At 35.7% G+C, this 15,867-nt stretch overlaps 1 protein-coding gene across 1 annotated transcript; it reads left to right on the forward strand.

Moving 5' to 3' along the window:
- Positions 1-42: 42 nt before the first annotated feature.
- Positions 43-15,458, forward strand: LOC126822119 (2-aminoethylphosphonate--pyruvate transaminase). Its single transcript, XM_050550879.2, has 8 exons — positions 43-318; positions 2,523-2,663; positions 4,436-4,539; positions 6,730-6,970; positions 8,311-8,475; positions 9,203-9,362; positions 9,896-10,056; positions 10,978-15,458. Exons 1-8 carry the CDS (start codon positions 192-194, stop codon positions 11,115-11,117), a joined length of 1,239 nt encoding a protein of 412 aa, XP_050406836.1. The 5' UTR covers positions 43-191; the 3' UTR covers positions 11,118-15,458.
- Positions 15,459-15,867: the final 409 nt, after the last annotated feature.

Below are 15,867 nucleotides of genomic sequence, written 5' to 3' on the forward strand. Positions count from 1 at the left end.
CAAATTTGTTACCACAGTAGCAGACGAATAGAAAGCAGCAAAGCTGTAGCAAAGCTGCAGCTGCCGGTAACATATTTTATTTGGCTTCCATGAAATTCGTTTTTGAATTAGAACTAAAGGGATTTTTCTCTGTCAAAGTAATTTATTATTACTAAATAAGAAAAGAAACCAATTACAAAGAAAAATACAGAATGCATAGACTGAAGATTTTTACTTCAACTTCAAGATTTTGGGCTCCACTAAAAAATACAAATGGAAATAGTGATATCTTTGATGTAATGCAGACGCAGATGTGTCGACACGTTGCCAGTGATGCAGGTAAGAATAAAACAATAGTACAGTGGCAACAGACAATACTTGTAAGTTATAATATGTAACAGGCATTGCCTGATTAGAGCGACGTTGATGCGATCGTTGTCAAATATAAAACCTTCATAATTAAGTTTCTCAAGTGATACAAATAATGTTAAATAATTTCGTTTCTCCAAATTGATTTTAAAGGAGCTAAATTGCTAACATTTGGGACCTAGAAATTCACAAAAGTGGGTCGCAACGCATATAATACTGTATGAATGTATATAAACTGATTTACATTTAATGGTTTCCGTTTTTACTCCAATTTCAAATCAGTTATGTTCGGCGAAATAAGTCAGCAATCTCAATCGAGTGCAAATTTCTAGCGTCTAGTTATTCTAGTCTACATAACTCCATTTGATTTGGTGCAATGTGTCTAGCCTCGTCCCTCGAGTCTCTCAATAAAACTGGCACTGAAGCGCATTATGGTACACGATTCATGTACCAATGTTAAAAAAATTATTTTATCTTAAATATCGGATATCAGAAGTTCATGTTTTCCCGGTAAGTTTACATCATCAATGTTGATTTAAATTGACCAATAATTCGTGTTTTCGATGTCAAAGATTTTGGAGGATTTTGAGTTACGGACTTAGGTCCTTTAATTTAGATGTAAATTGTATGATTAATTTTATTTAAAAAACGAACAAAAAAACTGTGAGAATTATTTACATTGACAACATAGATTAGACGAGTCATAGAAATATTTCTATGACTTGGTAAGTTGAGACATGTTCATTGCCAGTTTTGCCCAGTGTATCCTGTTGGGGTCGGATATTTTTTTTTAATTAACAGTCTGTGGGTGACAGTTTTAGTTATGCTCCCAGGTTACTGGAAAAGAGTGCGATCGTTTAGAGCTTCGCTCTATATTATACATGTAAATCCACGAGCAATTGACCACAAGAGTTGCAATAGTGCATTGCAAATTTTGCTTGTATAATTTAAAATTAAAAATAGTCACAGGTAACCATTTTTGTTTGGGAAATTACGGCATTCATAGTTGATGTACATGACTCCAATTCCAGATCCTAATCCTTTTCTTAACCCAAACTCAAACCCTAAATAAAAAGGAACCAGGTGAAGAGTGATCACCGAAATGACTATACTGTGAAAGCATGTTTTCCCTTTGACAGCGGTTTTGGCAAGTAACCAACTAAGAGTGGTTTGCCCTTGTCAGTGATGCAGGACGGAGGGCCTGACAAGGACAGCTGTCTAGTCCTTTTGATGGGACTAAAAACCGAGGTCATGTGTACACATTGGCGTGCACGTAAAAGATCCCTTGGCAGTTGGAATTCGATATAAGAGTAGGCCATAGTGCCGCTGCCCGGGCAAAATTTCCCTCATAGCACACTGTATGACGTATGCCTTTCTTCATTGGCCCAGTTTAGGAGCAGAACAGTAGAACGTTAAACCCCATTTCAATTCATTTCCAACTAACAGTGTCTTGTCATTTGGATTGTCCAAAAAGAAACTGAGGTCCTGTGTATACCATTGCTAGTGGGGGTGGTGGATGGCCGAATGGTTAGCGTATGCGCGCTGTATCGTAAAGTCTGTCATTGAGTCAACTGGCGTGGTTTCGATTCCCCGGTTGTACTTGGCAAGGAGTAGGGTCGCCTGTCCAACCTCGTGGGTTTTCTCCGGGTCCTCCGGTTTCCTCCCACTGCTAAAGACCCCTACGCGCAAGCGAATTATTGAAATAAAATTAAACCATACGTTAGTCCCGAAATGACCTGGTTTGTGTCGAGTGGACGTTAAACCCCATTTCTCTCTCTCTCCCCATTGCTAGCGAAAGATCGCCTGACAGTTAGAAATCGAAATATGAGTAGGACGTAGCACCAGTATAATTATCCCAGTTGGTGTAGGTTAATGCCCACAGTTTAACACTCCGCCATACATGTACTTGTATGGAATCAATGTGTCCATTTAAATCAGCTATATCCTATAGACAAGTACGACCGACACTTCAGTTTCTGCCCTCATCCTGTGCACCATCATTCCATTGCCACCTTGTATGCTGGTATGTTGTGATATGTAAAGTCTGCCTAACCTGAAGTTGTTAGTAAATTATTATTGGATGGGTATGGCCATATCTTATTGCTGATGTGGTCAGTAAATATACTGAATCAGAAATGTTTATGTACAAAACCAGTTTTTTGTGTTTTTTTCAGGAGAAAAGAAATTATTTACACCTGGGCCATTAGGAACGTCTTTAACAGTAAAACAGGCAATGCTTAGAGATGTGGGTTCGAGGGACGTAGAATTTATAAAAACAATTAGTTTTATCAGAAGTAAACTGTTGGATATAGCAGGTAATTAAAATGCCTCGACTTAACACATCATAAATTACGTTACCGGTATATGAAATGTTTTATAACTTATAACATATGTTTATAGAGGCTTAAACATACATTATTCAAGAGCTAAATCTGTCTATCACAGGTCTTTCTTTAGGCCTGAAATGTTACCTAAATTATTAATTAGACATTAATTAACTGATCCAGGCCATAATCAACTGCGATTTTTAGTGGATTTGAATACATTTTGTGATAGATAATTTATTGTAAAAATGGATAATCAAGACTTTATTTATTATAGAACTACCGGTAACGTTAGTAATGATGATCGAAGCTAGCCGAAAAATTAAATCGTTAATATCTCGGTACTGTACCTAGAGTACCGTTTGTGCATTTTTGAGACAATGTCTTATTTAACATTTCATAAAGCAAACACAATCAAAATATACACAGTAGATACTCTCCAAGGTTGGATTCAATATATGTTTGTTTTATGTATTGGCAGGTGTTTCATCAAGGGATTGATGAAATGGTTACCATTGGATGGCCAATGGTTACCGCATGCACGTTGTATCATAAGTAGTGCTCCTACGGTTAGGACTTTTTGTTATTCGAATAGCCGTAGCTATTAACCGGTTAGTAACCGTTTAACCGTTTGGTATCAATTTTAAACGTAAAACAGAGCTCGTCAGAAGGTGCGAGTCATTACTCGTGCACACGCTATACTCGCCTAAAGCTAAAAGGCATTACAGTTTACACGCGCAAAAATTTCAGAAATTTTTTCATAGAAATGTACAATTCTTTAATGAAAATTAAGGCCGTAGTTATTATTTGTTTACCTGGTTAACTTGGTTCATTTGAATCATTTTTTAATTCAATATATATCTACGATAATATACAAAACAATACTCTGTTTCCCTTCGTACGTGACATACATGTATGGCGATAATATCACGATTACACAATGTTACTATTTAAAGTAAATTGGAAGGCGTCTATTGATTTGACAATAAGCAATAATTCCGGGCTTGCAAGTATAATTTTTATGATTGGTTAATTTAACTAAAACCCAAAGTACAATTCTCGCGAGAAATTACGAGATATGAAACTTGTTGAATGTCGTAACAAATCGACTATAGTATAATGTCATTTTCTAGCCTTATGATTATATTTTAAACAAGGTAGAATATAGTTAGAAATGCCGAGAAGTATTTAGATTGGATTAACAATTGCTAAAGTCAGAACCAGGACCGTTGACTTTGTCGTATGACTACGACGAGTGCTATTAAAGTCGACATCGTAGGACGACTATTACATTCTAAGATTTTAAAACATCAAATACAAAAGGACAACGGACAAGTTTTGTTATAAAGAGGAATATAATCTATGTAATGGGGGACATCACCGAATAACCGTACCGTTGAATTCAAACCGTTGAACCGTCCAGATCCAACCGTTTACGGCTATCCGACTAGCCGTAGGAGCACTAATCATATGGTCTGTCATTGAGTCAGCTGGCGTGGTTTTGATTCCCCGGTTGTATGTGACAAGGAAAAGGGTCGCCTGTCCAACCTCATGGGTTTTCTCCGGGTCCTCCAGTTTCCTCTCACTGCTAAAGACCCCTACATGCAAGCAAAATATTGAAATAAAATTAACCATATGTTAGTCCTGAAATGACCTAGTTTGTGTTGAGTGGATGTTAAATCCCATTTCCCTCTCTCAGTTCATCAAGGGACTATATACACCTGTTACAAAATAGTTCTACCTATTGTTTATTATATCTTCAGGTGTTTCAGCTAACGACTATACAACTATACCTGTACAAGGTAGTGGTACCTTTGCTGTAGAAGCAGTATTTCAATGTGCTGTACCCAGACAAAATAATAATAAGGTCAATCTTTCTTTTAAAAGTCTCATTCTTGGTCACAATAAATCAATTTACATTATTGCATTATGTTAAAAAAAAGAATTGCTCTTGGTCAGAATAAATCTATTTACATTATTGCATTATATTTATAGTAGCAATATTATAATGTTATTAAAGGAGCTAAATCACTAACATTTAGGACCTAGAAATTCACAAAAGTGGGTCGCAATGCATATAATACTGTAATATGAATGTATATAAACTGATTTACATTTAATGGTTTCCGTTTTTACTCCAATTTCAAATCAGTTATGTTCGGCGAAATAAGTCAGCAATCTCAATCGAGTGCAAATTTCTAGCGTCTAGTTATTCTAGTCTACATACATGTAACACCATTTGATTTGGTGCAATGTGTCTAGCCTCGTCCCTCGAGTCTCTCAATACAACTGGGGCTGAAGCGCATTATGGTACACGATTCGTGTACCAATTTTAAAAAAATTATTTTATCTTAAATATCGGATATCAGAAGCTCATCTTTTTCCGGTAAGTTTACATCATCAATGTTGATTTAAATTGACCAATAATTCGTGTTTTCGATGTCGAAGATTTTGGAGGATTTTGAGTTACGGACTTAGGTCCTTTAATTTATATAACATAAAGAGAGAAATCAAGAGGGAGTGATAACACCCCTTTGAAAGAGTAGCAGAGTTTGGACAGACTGGTAGATCTGTGTAGCTGTTGGATCAAAAACTGATATTGGGGTTGGTGGTGATTAGACCTGGGTCGTGATTTGTGAAATCTGAAATATTATGATTAAATTACCACTCTGTTCTATATAAAATCTGTTGCGCTAATGTTGAGCAGGGATTGTTCCCTTATTTAGATAATAGCTAAACACTTCCAGTCTTTGCATGGAGTTACAATATATAATTCATATTATATATTTAAGTGTAAACTGAAAACTCATCTTTTCGGACAGTGTTATGATTAGTCTTATGAAGCACTTAGGCACATTTGATATGTAATGTAGCACTATATAAATGAAAGGATAATAATAACACTGTCAATATACCAGGATTGATAAGTTCAATTCTTATATTACTTGGCAACCTAAGTAATGTTTGTTTACATTAAGTGATGTTATTGAGATTTAATCAGTGGGTATTATACGTGAATACTACCAAGTACAGGACCTTAATAAACTATTAGAATTTTAAAACTTATATGTCTATTCAATAATTAGTACTGGTAATATTTATAATTTTTACAAAATCTATTTTACTCTCAGCATATTAATTAGCTGTATTAAAATTCAAAGATGGGTTGGGTGACTTAATTATTTTTCATTGGTAATTCTTGTTGTGATATAAATATGATATTACTTTACAAACTAAATGATTCTTTTAAAAAAAACAAATTCAGTTTAACATAAATAGGTTAGACATTTAGGCATTTAACATAAATAGGTTAGGCATTTGTCATTCCGATTTTTTTATTAGTTTTATTTGAAATTTAGTATCCATTAGCCAGTTTAAATGACATTTTATTGACAATGTCGGTCTCTTTTGTTATTGAAAAAAAAATTAATAATTGATGAGTGTTTTTAATATTTGACATCACTGAGTTTATTTTATGAAATATTGTAATGTGCGTTTTATAGCTACAATAGTTTTAAAAAATACTAAATTTGCCAACTCTATCTCAAAATACATATAGAAAACAATTACCGTTTATTACTGAGGTTATTAGTCGAGAATGAAACAGAGAGAGAGAGAGAGATGGTGTTTAACGTCCACTCGACAAAAACTAGGTCATTTCGGGACTAAAATATGGTTTAATTTTATTTTAATAATTCGCTTGCGCATAGGGGTCTTTAGTAGTGGGAGGAAACCGTAGGACCCGGAGAAAACCCACCATGTTGGACAGGTGGTTTAAAAGACACTGGCTCGCTAGCCTGGAGGTTGGGTGTTCGATCCCTGCATTGGCCAATAAAGTTCATCCTGATTTTCCCACGTGGTTTCCCCTTGTCAGTGGTGCGAAAAACCGAGGTCCCGTGTATATATTGGAATGCACGTAAAAGATCCCCTAGCAGTTGGAATTCGATATAAGAGTAGGCGATAGTGCCGCTGCCCGGGCAAAATTTCCCTCAGTATAGGAGCAGAACAGTAGGACGTTAAACTCCATTTCATTTCATTTCTAATTGTCTCTTTACAGGTCTTAATTTTAGAAAATGGCGCATATGGAAAGAGAATGGGTAAAATCTGTGAAACTTTATCCATTCCACATCACATAGAAAGTTTTAGGGAAGATAAAGCAGTTGATGCTGGCAGGGTAGAAGAACTTTTAAAGAAAGATAACTCTTATAACCTTGTTAGTATTGTACACTGTGAGACTAGTTCTGGTGTATTTAATCCTGTAGAAGAAGTAGGGTCTATTGTAAAAACAACCAGTCCAAGTAAGTTCTAGTCTTTGTTGACCTAAATTTATACCTTTACAGGTATCTTTGTATTTGTAAGTGGAGGGGGTGGGGGGCGAATGGTTATAGTGTGCACGTTGGATGAGATGGTCAGTCATCGAGTTTAGTGGCGTGGTTTTGATTCCCCGGTTGTACGTGACAAGCAGTTAGTTGGCCTGTCCAACCACATGGGTTTTCTCTGGGTCCTCCCACTGCTAAAGACCCCTACGTGCAAGTGAATTATTGAAATCAAATCGAACCAAATGTTGGTCCCAAAATGACCTAGTGTTTTTAACTCTGATTTCTTTGCCATTCATTCAATATCAAATCTTTGTTTGAAAATTTGAAAATTCGTCTAAAATAAACCCAAATCATCTATTTGTACTTGTGTCCAGCTTAGAGCTGACCCATTAATTTTGATAACAAGTGTCAAATTAAACAGCATTTAATATCCCGACCACTGTTCAAAAATTAATCATTATACTTCAATAATCAATTGGGTTGTTTATTTTTTAACAATGATCGAGAAATTAAACACTTGTAAATCGGCCACTCATTATCAAAATTAATCTGTAAGTTTTAAACTGGACACATTTGATCATTATGAAAATTTATTTATCATCATGAATATTCATTTGTCATTATGAATATTCATTTATCATTGTGAATATTCATTTATCATTGTGAGTATTCATTTGATCATTATGAGTATTCATTTATCATTGTGAATATTCACTGAATAAATTATTATGTTTTCTATTTTTCTAGATAGTAGTTATTTTGTGGATGTTATGAGTAGTTTATCATTGTGAATATTCATTTAAACATACATTATGCAAGAGCTAAATCTGCCTATTTCAGGTCTTTCTTTAGGCCTGAAATGTTATCTAAATTATTAATTAGACATTAATTAACCTATCCAGGCCATAATCAACTCTAGATGGCAGCGCTAGATTGCGATCTTTAGTGGATTGTAAGCCGATTTACTGCATAACTTTCCTTCTCGATTAAACGATTAAATGGATAATCGAGACTATGCTGTTTATTGTACTGACTTTAGTAATGATGACCAAGGCTTATGGGAAGTTCAGTCGCTTAGTTCTCGGTTCATAGTGGATCAATTTGAATGAAATTTTCACCAAATTGCCTTTACATTATCTAGTTTTTAACTATTATAGTGAGAACTGCCAACTCGTTACCGAATCTCCCATAATGTATCTTTAATACATTTTTTATATTCTCTATGTTTTATAGATAGTATTTATTTTGTGAATGGTATGAGTAGTTTATTGTTATGAATATTCATTTACTACGTTTTTTATATTTTCTATGTTTTTTAGATAGTAGTTATTTTGTGGATGGTATGAGTAGTTTTGGAGCTGTACCTCTGGATTTTAAAAAAGCCAATGTTGATTATCTAGTCAGTTCTGCTAATAAATGTATTCAGGGAACGCCAGGCTTTTCCTTCGCCATAGCAAAAAAAGATAAACTGTCTCAATGTAAAGGTCAGTACATTTACATGGAATTGTAATGAATGGAGTTCTAAATCTTATACCTAGCTTTGATCATTGAATGCGACGGGGGTTGGATGACCGAATGGTTAGCATGTGCGCGCTGTATCATAAGGTCTGTCATTAAGTCAACTGGTGTGATTTTGATTCCCCGGTTATATGTGACAAGGAGTAGGGTCGCCTGTCTAGTTTGTGACACGGAGTAGGGTCGTATCTCTAGTTTGTGTCAAGTGGATGTTAAACCATATGTTATTGAACCATATGTTAGTCCCGAAAGTACCTAGTTTGTGTCATCTCTAGTTTGTGTCAAGTGGATGTTAAACCCCATTTCTCTTCATTAGCCCAGTCGGAGCAGAACAGCAGGACGTTAAACCCCATTTCATTTCACCTGCAAAAACTAGTTAGTACATAGTTACAAGCTCAGTCTACCTAGGATTTAGACGTCAAAGAAAATGCGTAGTTGTGTAGATAGGACAAAGAAAAGAGACTCATCTTTGTGCAGGCGCGTAACTAGAAACCAAAAACCCATTTTAAAACTTACAAGTGACCTTACTTCTTTGGTGGGTTCTTTGGTGGAGATAGCTTATTAAGACATGTTTTGTCTGCAAGTGTTATAGATAGTGTCGGATGAAACAACTTGGTTTTTACTTTTTAGTGGGTGTGTCCTCTACATCCATTCGTAAAAGCGAGATATGAAATGTGGTAAATCGTCTTATTTCAGGAAATTCACGAAGTTTAAGTTTAGATTTGGTGGATCAATGTGAAACTCTGGATAAGACTGGGCAGTTCCGTTTTACACCCGCTACTCATTCCATGTTGGCATTTAAACAAGCTTTACTTGAATTAGAAGAAGAGGGAGGAGTCACTGGGAGAGCCAATAGGTGAATATTAGATACGTATTTCTTTTTCATTACAAATGGCGACCCAAACCATAGAATATACGACTCATGGTCAGATTATAAGATGTTCATTGTGTCTTAAATATTGGATATTAGGATCCCATATTTTCATGGCAAGATAACAAAATCAATATTCGATTGAACTGGATCAATAGTGAATTTTAATTCATGTTTTTCATTTCTAATTTTATGGACAATATTGATTGAAAGGTTTAGTGCCTTTAATTTAGGTTACAACTGTCGTGCGATGAGCTACGATAGGACTTTCCCTATTGAGTTCACGATCTGGTAGGTGCAGGTACATTCGGATGCGTTTCAACTTTCGATGTGATAAACACGATTGCTATGACTGACCTCAATAGATAGGATTGTCCCTATTGAGCTCAGATGTTGTACGTGCAGATACATTTGGATACGATCAACACGATTACTCCACGATTAAAACCATGATTTCAATCATGGCGCGAATCGTGATAATGGCAACCGAGCATAACACCTGTGATTTATTTGGACAGGTACCAGAAGAATAGAAGTATAATTAAAAGGGGAATGAAAGAATTAGGTTTTAAAGAATTATTAGATGACGATATATCTGGTTATATAATTACATCATTTCTATTTCCTGATCATCCCAACTTTAACTTTCAACAATTTTATTCAAGGCTCAATGATAAAGGTGAGTAAACGGAGGGGAAGCGGGGGATATACAAAATAAAATAAAGTATTTGAAACAAGCTGATGGTCATTTCTGGGTTTTGAATCCCTTGATAACTATAATATTGTGGAAGTTGAATCTTTATCAAGGATCAATGATAAAGGTGAGTAAACGGAGTGGAAGTGGGGGATATACAAAATAAAATAAAATATTTGAAACCCCCTGATGGTCATTTCTGGGTTTTGGATCGCTTGATAACTGTAATATTGAGGAAGTTGAATCTTTAAAAAGGAAATGAAATGAAACGGGGTTTAACTTCCTACTGTTCTGCTCCTACTGGGATAATGAAGACGGGCATACTTCATGCAGTGTGTATGAGGGAAATTTTGCCTGGACAGTGGCACTATGACCTACCCTTATTTCGAATTCCAAATGTCAAGGGGTGTTTTACGTGCATGCCAGTGTGTACATGGGACCATGTTTTTTTGTTCCATCCAAAGGACTATACATTGTCCCTTGCCATGCCCTCGGTCTTGCCACCACTCAAAAGGGGTAACCACACAGAAAAATCCCAGTGATCTTTCTCGGCTAACACATGGATTGAACACAGAACCTCCAGGCTAGCGAGCCAACATCCTACTCACTGAGCCACTGTGGCTCCCCGTTTATATAGAAGGATATCATATGGTTGAGTTTTGTTCAGTAATTTCACCTATCCAACCTCGTGGGTTTTCTCCGGGTCCTCCAGTTTCCTCCCACTGCTAAGGACCCCTACGCGCAAGCGAATTATTGAAATAAAATTGAACCACGTGTTAGTGCTGAAATGACATAGTTTGTGTCGAGTGGACGTTAAACCCCATTTCTCTCTTCTCTCTTCCTGTTCAGTGAACATTTCACATTGATGCATCTTTATTTTAAATATTGTTTTATGTTTTATTTCAGATCAAGTGATATATCCTGGTAAAGTGTTAAATACAGACTGTTTTAGAATTGGTAATATAGGTCATTTATTTCCTCAAGATATGGAACATTTCCTCGTTTGTGCTAAACAGGTCTGTCAGGATATGGATCTAAAATTGTAATGGCTTAAAGTCCCAACATGCCTGCAAAAACAGGTTACATATATATTATATATTGAATTTAAAACCAAAGACAATAAATCGCTTGTGGAATACTTGCACAGGAATACACTCTCTTGAACCATTGAATAACCCCAGTGGTATTCAGTGGTCATTGTTTTTATTCTATAACTACATGCAATTCTGAAAATACACTCTACTATCCAGATTATCAACAACAAAAAACCTAAAAAACTCATCACCAATAACAAATTCATCATAGGTTCTGCCCTTTTTTCTTTCTTTTTTGCAAAAATTGTGGTTGCTTAGTGATGACGTCATTATAATTTGACGTAATTCTGAAAGTGATGTCATTCTGGACAAAAGTAGTACGTGTCCAAGCCATTGAATACAACCATAGGTTATTCATTGGCTGTATTCAATGGCTGTATTTAATGATATTTGCCTGTAGTTATAGAATAAAATATATGTTCTTTAAAGATGCATTATGTGAGAGCGAAATTTACCTGTTGTAGGTCTTTATTCTGACTTCAAATCTTATATTATTATGGTGGTTTGGATGGCCGAATGGTTAGCGCGTGTGCACTGTATCATAAGGTCTGTCATTGAGTCGACTGGCATTGTTTCATTGTTTCGATTCCCCGGTAGTTTTATGTGACAAGGAATAGAGTCACCTGTCCAACCTCGTGGGTTTTCTCCTGGTCCTCTGGTTTCCTACCACTAGTAAAGACCCCTATGTGCAAGCAAATTATTGAAATAAAATTGAACCATATGTAAGTCCCGAAATGACCTAGTTTGTGTCGAGTTAAACTCTCTCTCTCTCTCTCTATTTTTATATATATTAAAGTCTTATTTAGATGGAAATTAATACAAATTTAATTGTATCTGCTGACTGAAACCAGATAAACTTTGCTCAGAATAAGGTAATTTGAATGGAATTGTCATTATCTATTTTTGAACTATTATAGCAAGAATGGCCAGCTTTTTATCTAACTCTTACATTATGCATCTTTATGGAAATATTATGGACCAATTATTATTCTTATCTATCAATTCTTTGTTATATTTATATTTAAATTTACATTGGTGTATGCTGTGAATTAAAAGCATTATCTCCCTTGATTGAATAAATAGGGGAATGTTCGATTGTCAGTCCGGAACGTCCTGAATTGACACAATTCTAATCGAGTGGTGTGGAATTCAGTCCTACCACAGTTCTGTTAGCCCTGACAACAGAGGTGGTGTGAATAGAACGTAAGGTAATTAAACCTAATGAATATGTTTCAGCTGTCCTGGTTGGTCAGTATATATTTTCTTATGCAGTCAGTGTGTGTCTTGTAGCTCAAAAATCCAACTTTTCAATCAATTGTCACTATTTTTGAGATTTAGAGAATTCAATTCCAGAATGTTCAATCAGGTATTCCCTGGTATTTATTGTTATATTTAAGATTACAAATCACTGTAACTAGAGTTCCTTACACGACCCCAGATCACCCTATCTAGAATTCCTTAGAAAGCTTCAAAATGCCCTAGTTAGAGTTCCTTCGACCGCCCCAAGCTATCCTAACTAGAATTCCATAGACCACCCAAAATGCCCTAACTAGAATTCCTTCGACTGCCCCAAGCTGCTGTAACTAGAATTCCTTCGACCACCCCAAACTGCCCTAAATAGAATTCCTTCGATCGACCCAAAATGCCCTAAATAGAATTCCTCTGACCGCCCCAAGCTGCCTTAACTAGATTTCCTTCGACAACCCCAAGCTGCCCTAACTAGAGCCCCGAAACCACCCCTACACATACTAGTAAATGGCCCTTTAATACAGAAAGCAATTCATAGGGTGGTTTGAGGCGGTCTAAGGAACAGAATCTTGGACTGCTTTGATCTGTCACTTTTCTCTAATTTGAATATGTGAATACCCCACCGATGAACCCAGGGTATAGTGGAGTAGAACTGAGTGAGGCCACGGGAGATACCAAGATTGTGAATACTTTTTCAACTCAGGGCCTGACAGTTTTTATCTTGTGCTGGACACGTATCAACAAAATCAGCATTAACCAGATGTTGTTTTGTTTCATGTATATTAATTGTCTCGTTATATTTTATATTCTATCATTGCTTGATAATGACTAGAGAAGCCTAGTCGAAACTTGCTCAATAATAAGCAGTAATTGTATTCCATAGAATATTAAAACACAATTTATATGGAAAACAATCACTGAGTTAAGGGGGGTTGGATGGCCGAATGGTTAGCATGGTTAGCACGTGCGTGCTGTATCATAAAACCTGTCATTGAGTCAACTGGTGTGGTTTCGAATCCCCGGTTGTATGTGACAAGGAGTAGGGTCACCTGTCCAACATCGTGGGTTTTCTCTGGGTCCTCCGGTTTCCTCCCACTGCTAAAGACCCTTACGCGCAAGCAAATTATTGAAATAAAATTAAAACCATATGTTAGTCCCGAAATGACCTAGTCTGTGTCGAGTGGACGTTTAACCCCATTTCGCACTCTCTCTCTCACTCTCACTGAGTTTATTGTCCCCCGCCTTTCGAAGAAAGCAGGAGACTATTAAAATGGGTTCGTCCGTCTGTCTGTCTGTCTGTCCGTCACACTTTTTGGGACACAATAACTCTCTTCCTAATTGAGCTAGAATGTTCAAACTTGGTGTATGTGTTGATTAGGTCAATGCCTTGATGGAGTTCGAAGATGAGCATTTTCCGCTTAGGGTAAGCAGAGATAAGCAATTTGATTGGTTGATGCTTTGGGACACGATAACTTTTAATTGAGCTAGAATGTTCAAACTTGGTGTATGTGTTTATTAGGTCAATGCCTTGTTTATTTTGATTCTATCTGATAGAGAGTGATGAAACTTAATGTATACTTAATAATCAGTTTGATTGCTGGATACTTTTGAAAAAGATAAACATGCAATTAATTAATATATGTCATCTATTTATTTCGGGATTTCAGCGGGGGACATCAGCCTCACTGTTGGCTTGTTTCACACTAAGGTTTCAATAAGTTCCCCTTGCTATCATACTGTCATTACTTACTTGAGAACGGCAAGAGGAACTTGTTGAAACGTAGTGTGAAATATAAACTCAGTGATTGTTTTCTATATAAAATGTGTTTTAATATTATATATTCAATTACTAAATGCCATATAAGGATTCCATAGAATTGGGACCCGTATACTACTGACTGTGCCTGACTGAAATCAGTGACAGGTGCCCCTTTTAGTATTAGAAGGCCTGATAAGCCTTTCTGTCTATGTATTCTGTCTTTTCTTATTTATATTTATACTAAATATATTCATTTATTCATAGTTCATTAATTATTGCTTATTATCATATAATTGTGGTAAATTTGGTTGTTAATCAACTAGTAGAATATATGAGGTTTTGTGAATCTGGGGGGTATTTAAGATTATGTAGGGATTGAGGTTGCGTGTGCTGGGTTGTAGTGGTTACCGGGGAAATAGAATTATTTATTTTACCTTTCTAATTCCTACTCTAAAAGTGCTAAATCTGCCTGTTGCACTCATTGCAGGTCTGTCTTTGTTTCTTCAAACGGTATATGAGTACATAATCAACTCTCCAGACGATCGGATGGCAGAGATTTAAATGGATTAGAACGCCAATCAGATTTAAAAAATTAATAATAAACTGGATAAGCGGGACATAATCTTGTTTGTCCAGTATCGTTACTACGATAATAAACACTCTACCCTACAATTTCTAACACTCATAACTGAATTTTCCATTATTTATTTTTGAACCATTATAGCAAGAACGTCCAGCTCTTTATCTAAATCTTACGTAATGTATTGTTGAACTATTATAACAAGAACAGTCGGCTCTTTATCTAAATCTTACGTTGTTTTTTAACTATTATAACAAGAACGACCAGCTCTTTATCTTAATCTTACAAAATGTACCTTTAAATTTATCTGTTCAAGTAATATGACATATCAAGTGTCCTAGTACAATAATAGTTTGGAAATCGAATATAAAAGGTTGGCTAACCCTGGTGGTAAACTTAACATAGAACTTAAAGGGGCATTAGGTAAGATTAGATAAAGAGCTGGCAGTTCCTGCTATAATAGTTAACAAATAGATAATGAAAACAGAAAATGCTGAACATTTCATCCAAATTGCTTCACTCTCAACAGAGATATTAACGATTCAATTTTAAATCGAATATATCGGTGATTATTGAACAAAGTCCGGCATCATTTTCTATATTTAATTATTATACATATGCATAATATTCATATCCCTTTATATATATATAATTCTATTTATTTACTATTATATAAAGCACGCTCTTCATATTTTTGCTTCCTATTTTATGCTATAAAAGATTTTTTGCTAAAAAAAAAAAAATATCGTTATTTACTTTTTTAGATGTTTATTACAATGAGGTGAAAATTTGAGACAAAAGCGGAATATTATGTTCTGTGAGACAAAGGGGGAATGGCGTGTTCTGTGAGATAAGGGGGTGGGGGGAGTGAGTTTTGTGAAACAAATGGGAATAGCGTGATCTGTGATACAAAGGGGGGGGGGGGATAGTGTGTTCTGTGAGACAAATAGCAATTGTGCATGAGCGGAATTGTGTGTACTTGGAGACAATTGTACTTGAAAGAATCGTGTCTACTGAGAGAGACAAATTAAGAATTGTGTGTCCTGTGGGACAAATTGGGAATTTCCTATATACTGGGGGATTGCTTGTACAGTCAGAAAATGCAACCGGTAAGA

The sequence above is a fragment of the Patella vulgata genome, chromosome 5 (assembly GCF_932274485.2).
Source record: "Patella vulgata chromosome 5, xgPatVulg1.2, whole genome shotgun sequence".
NCBI classification, from domain to species: domain Eukaryota; kingdom Metazoa; phylum Mollusca; class Gastropoda; family Patellidae; genus Patella; species Patella vulgata.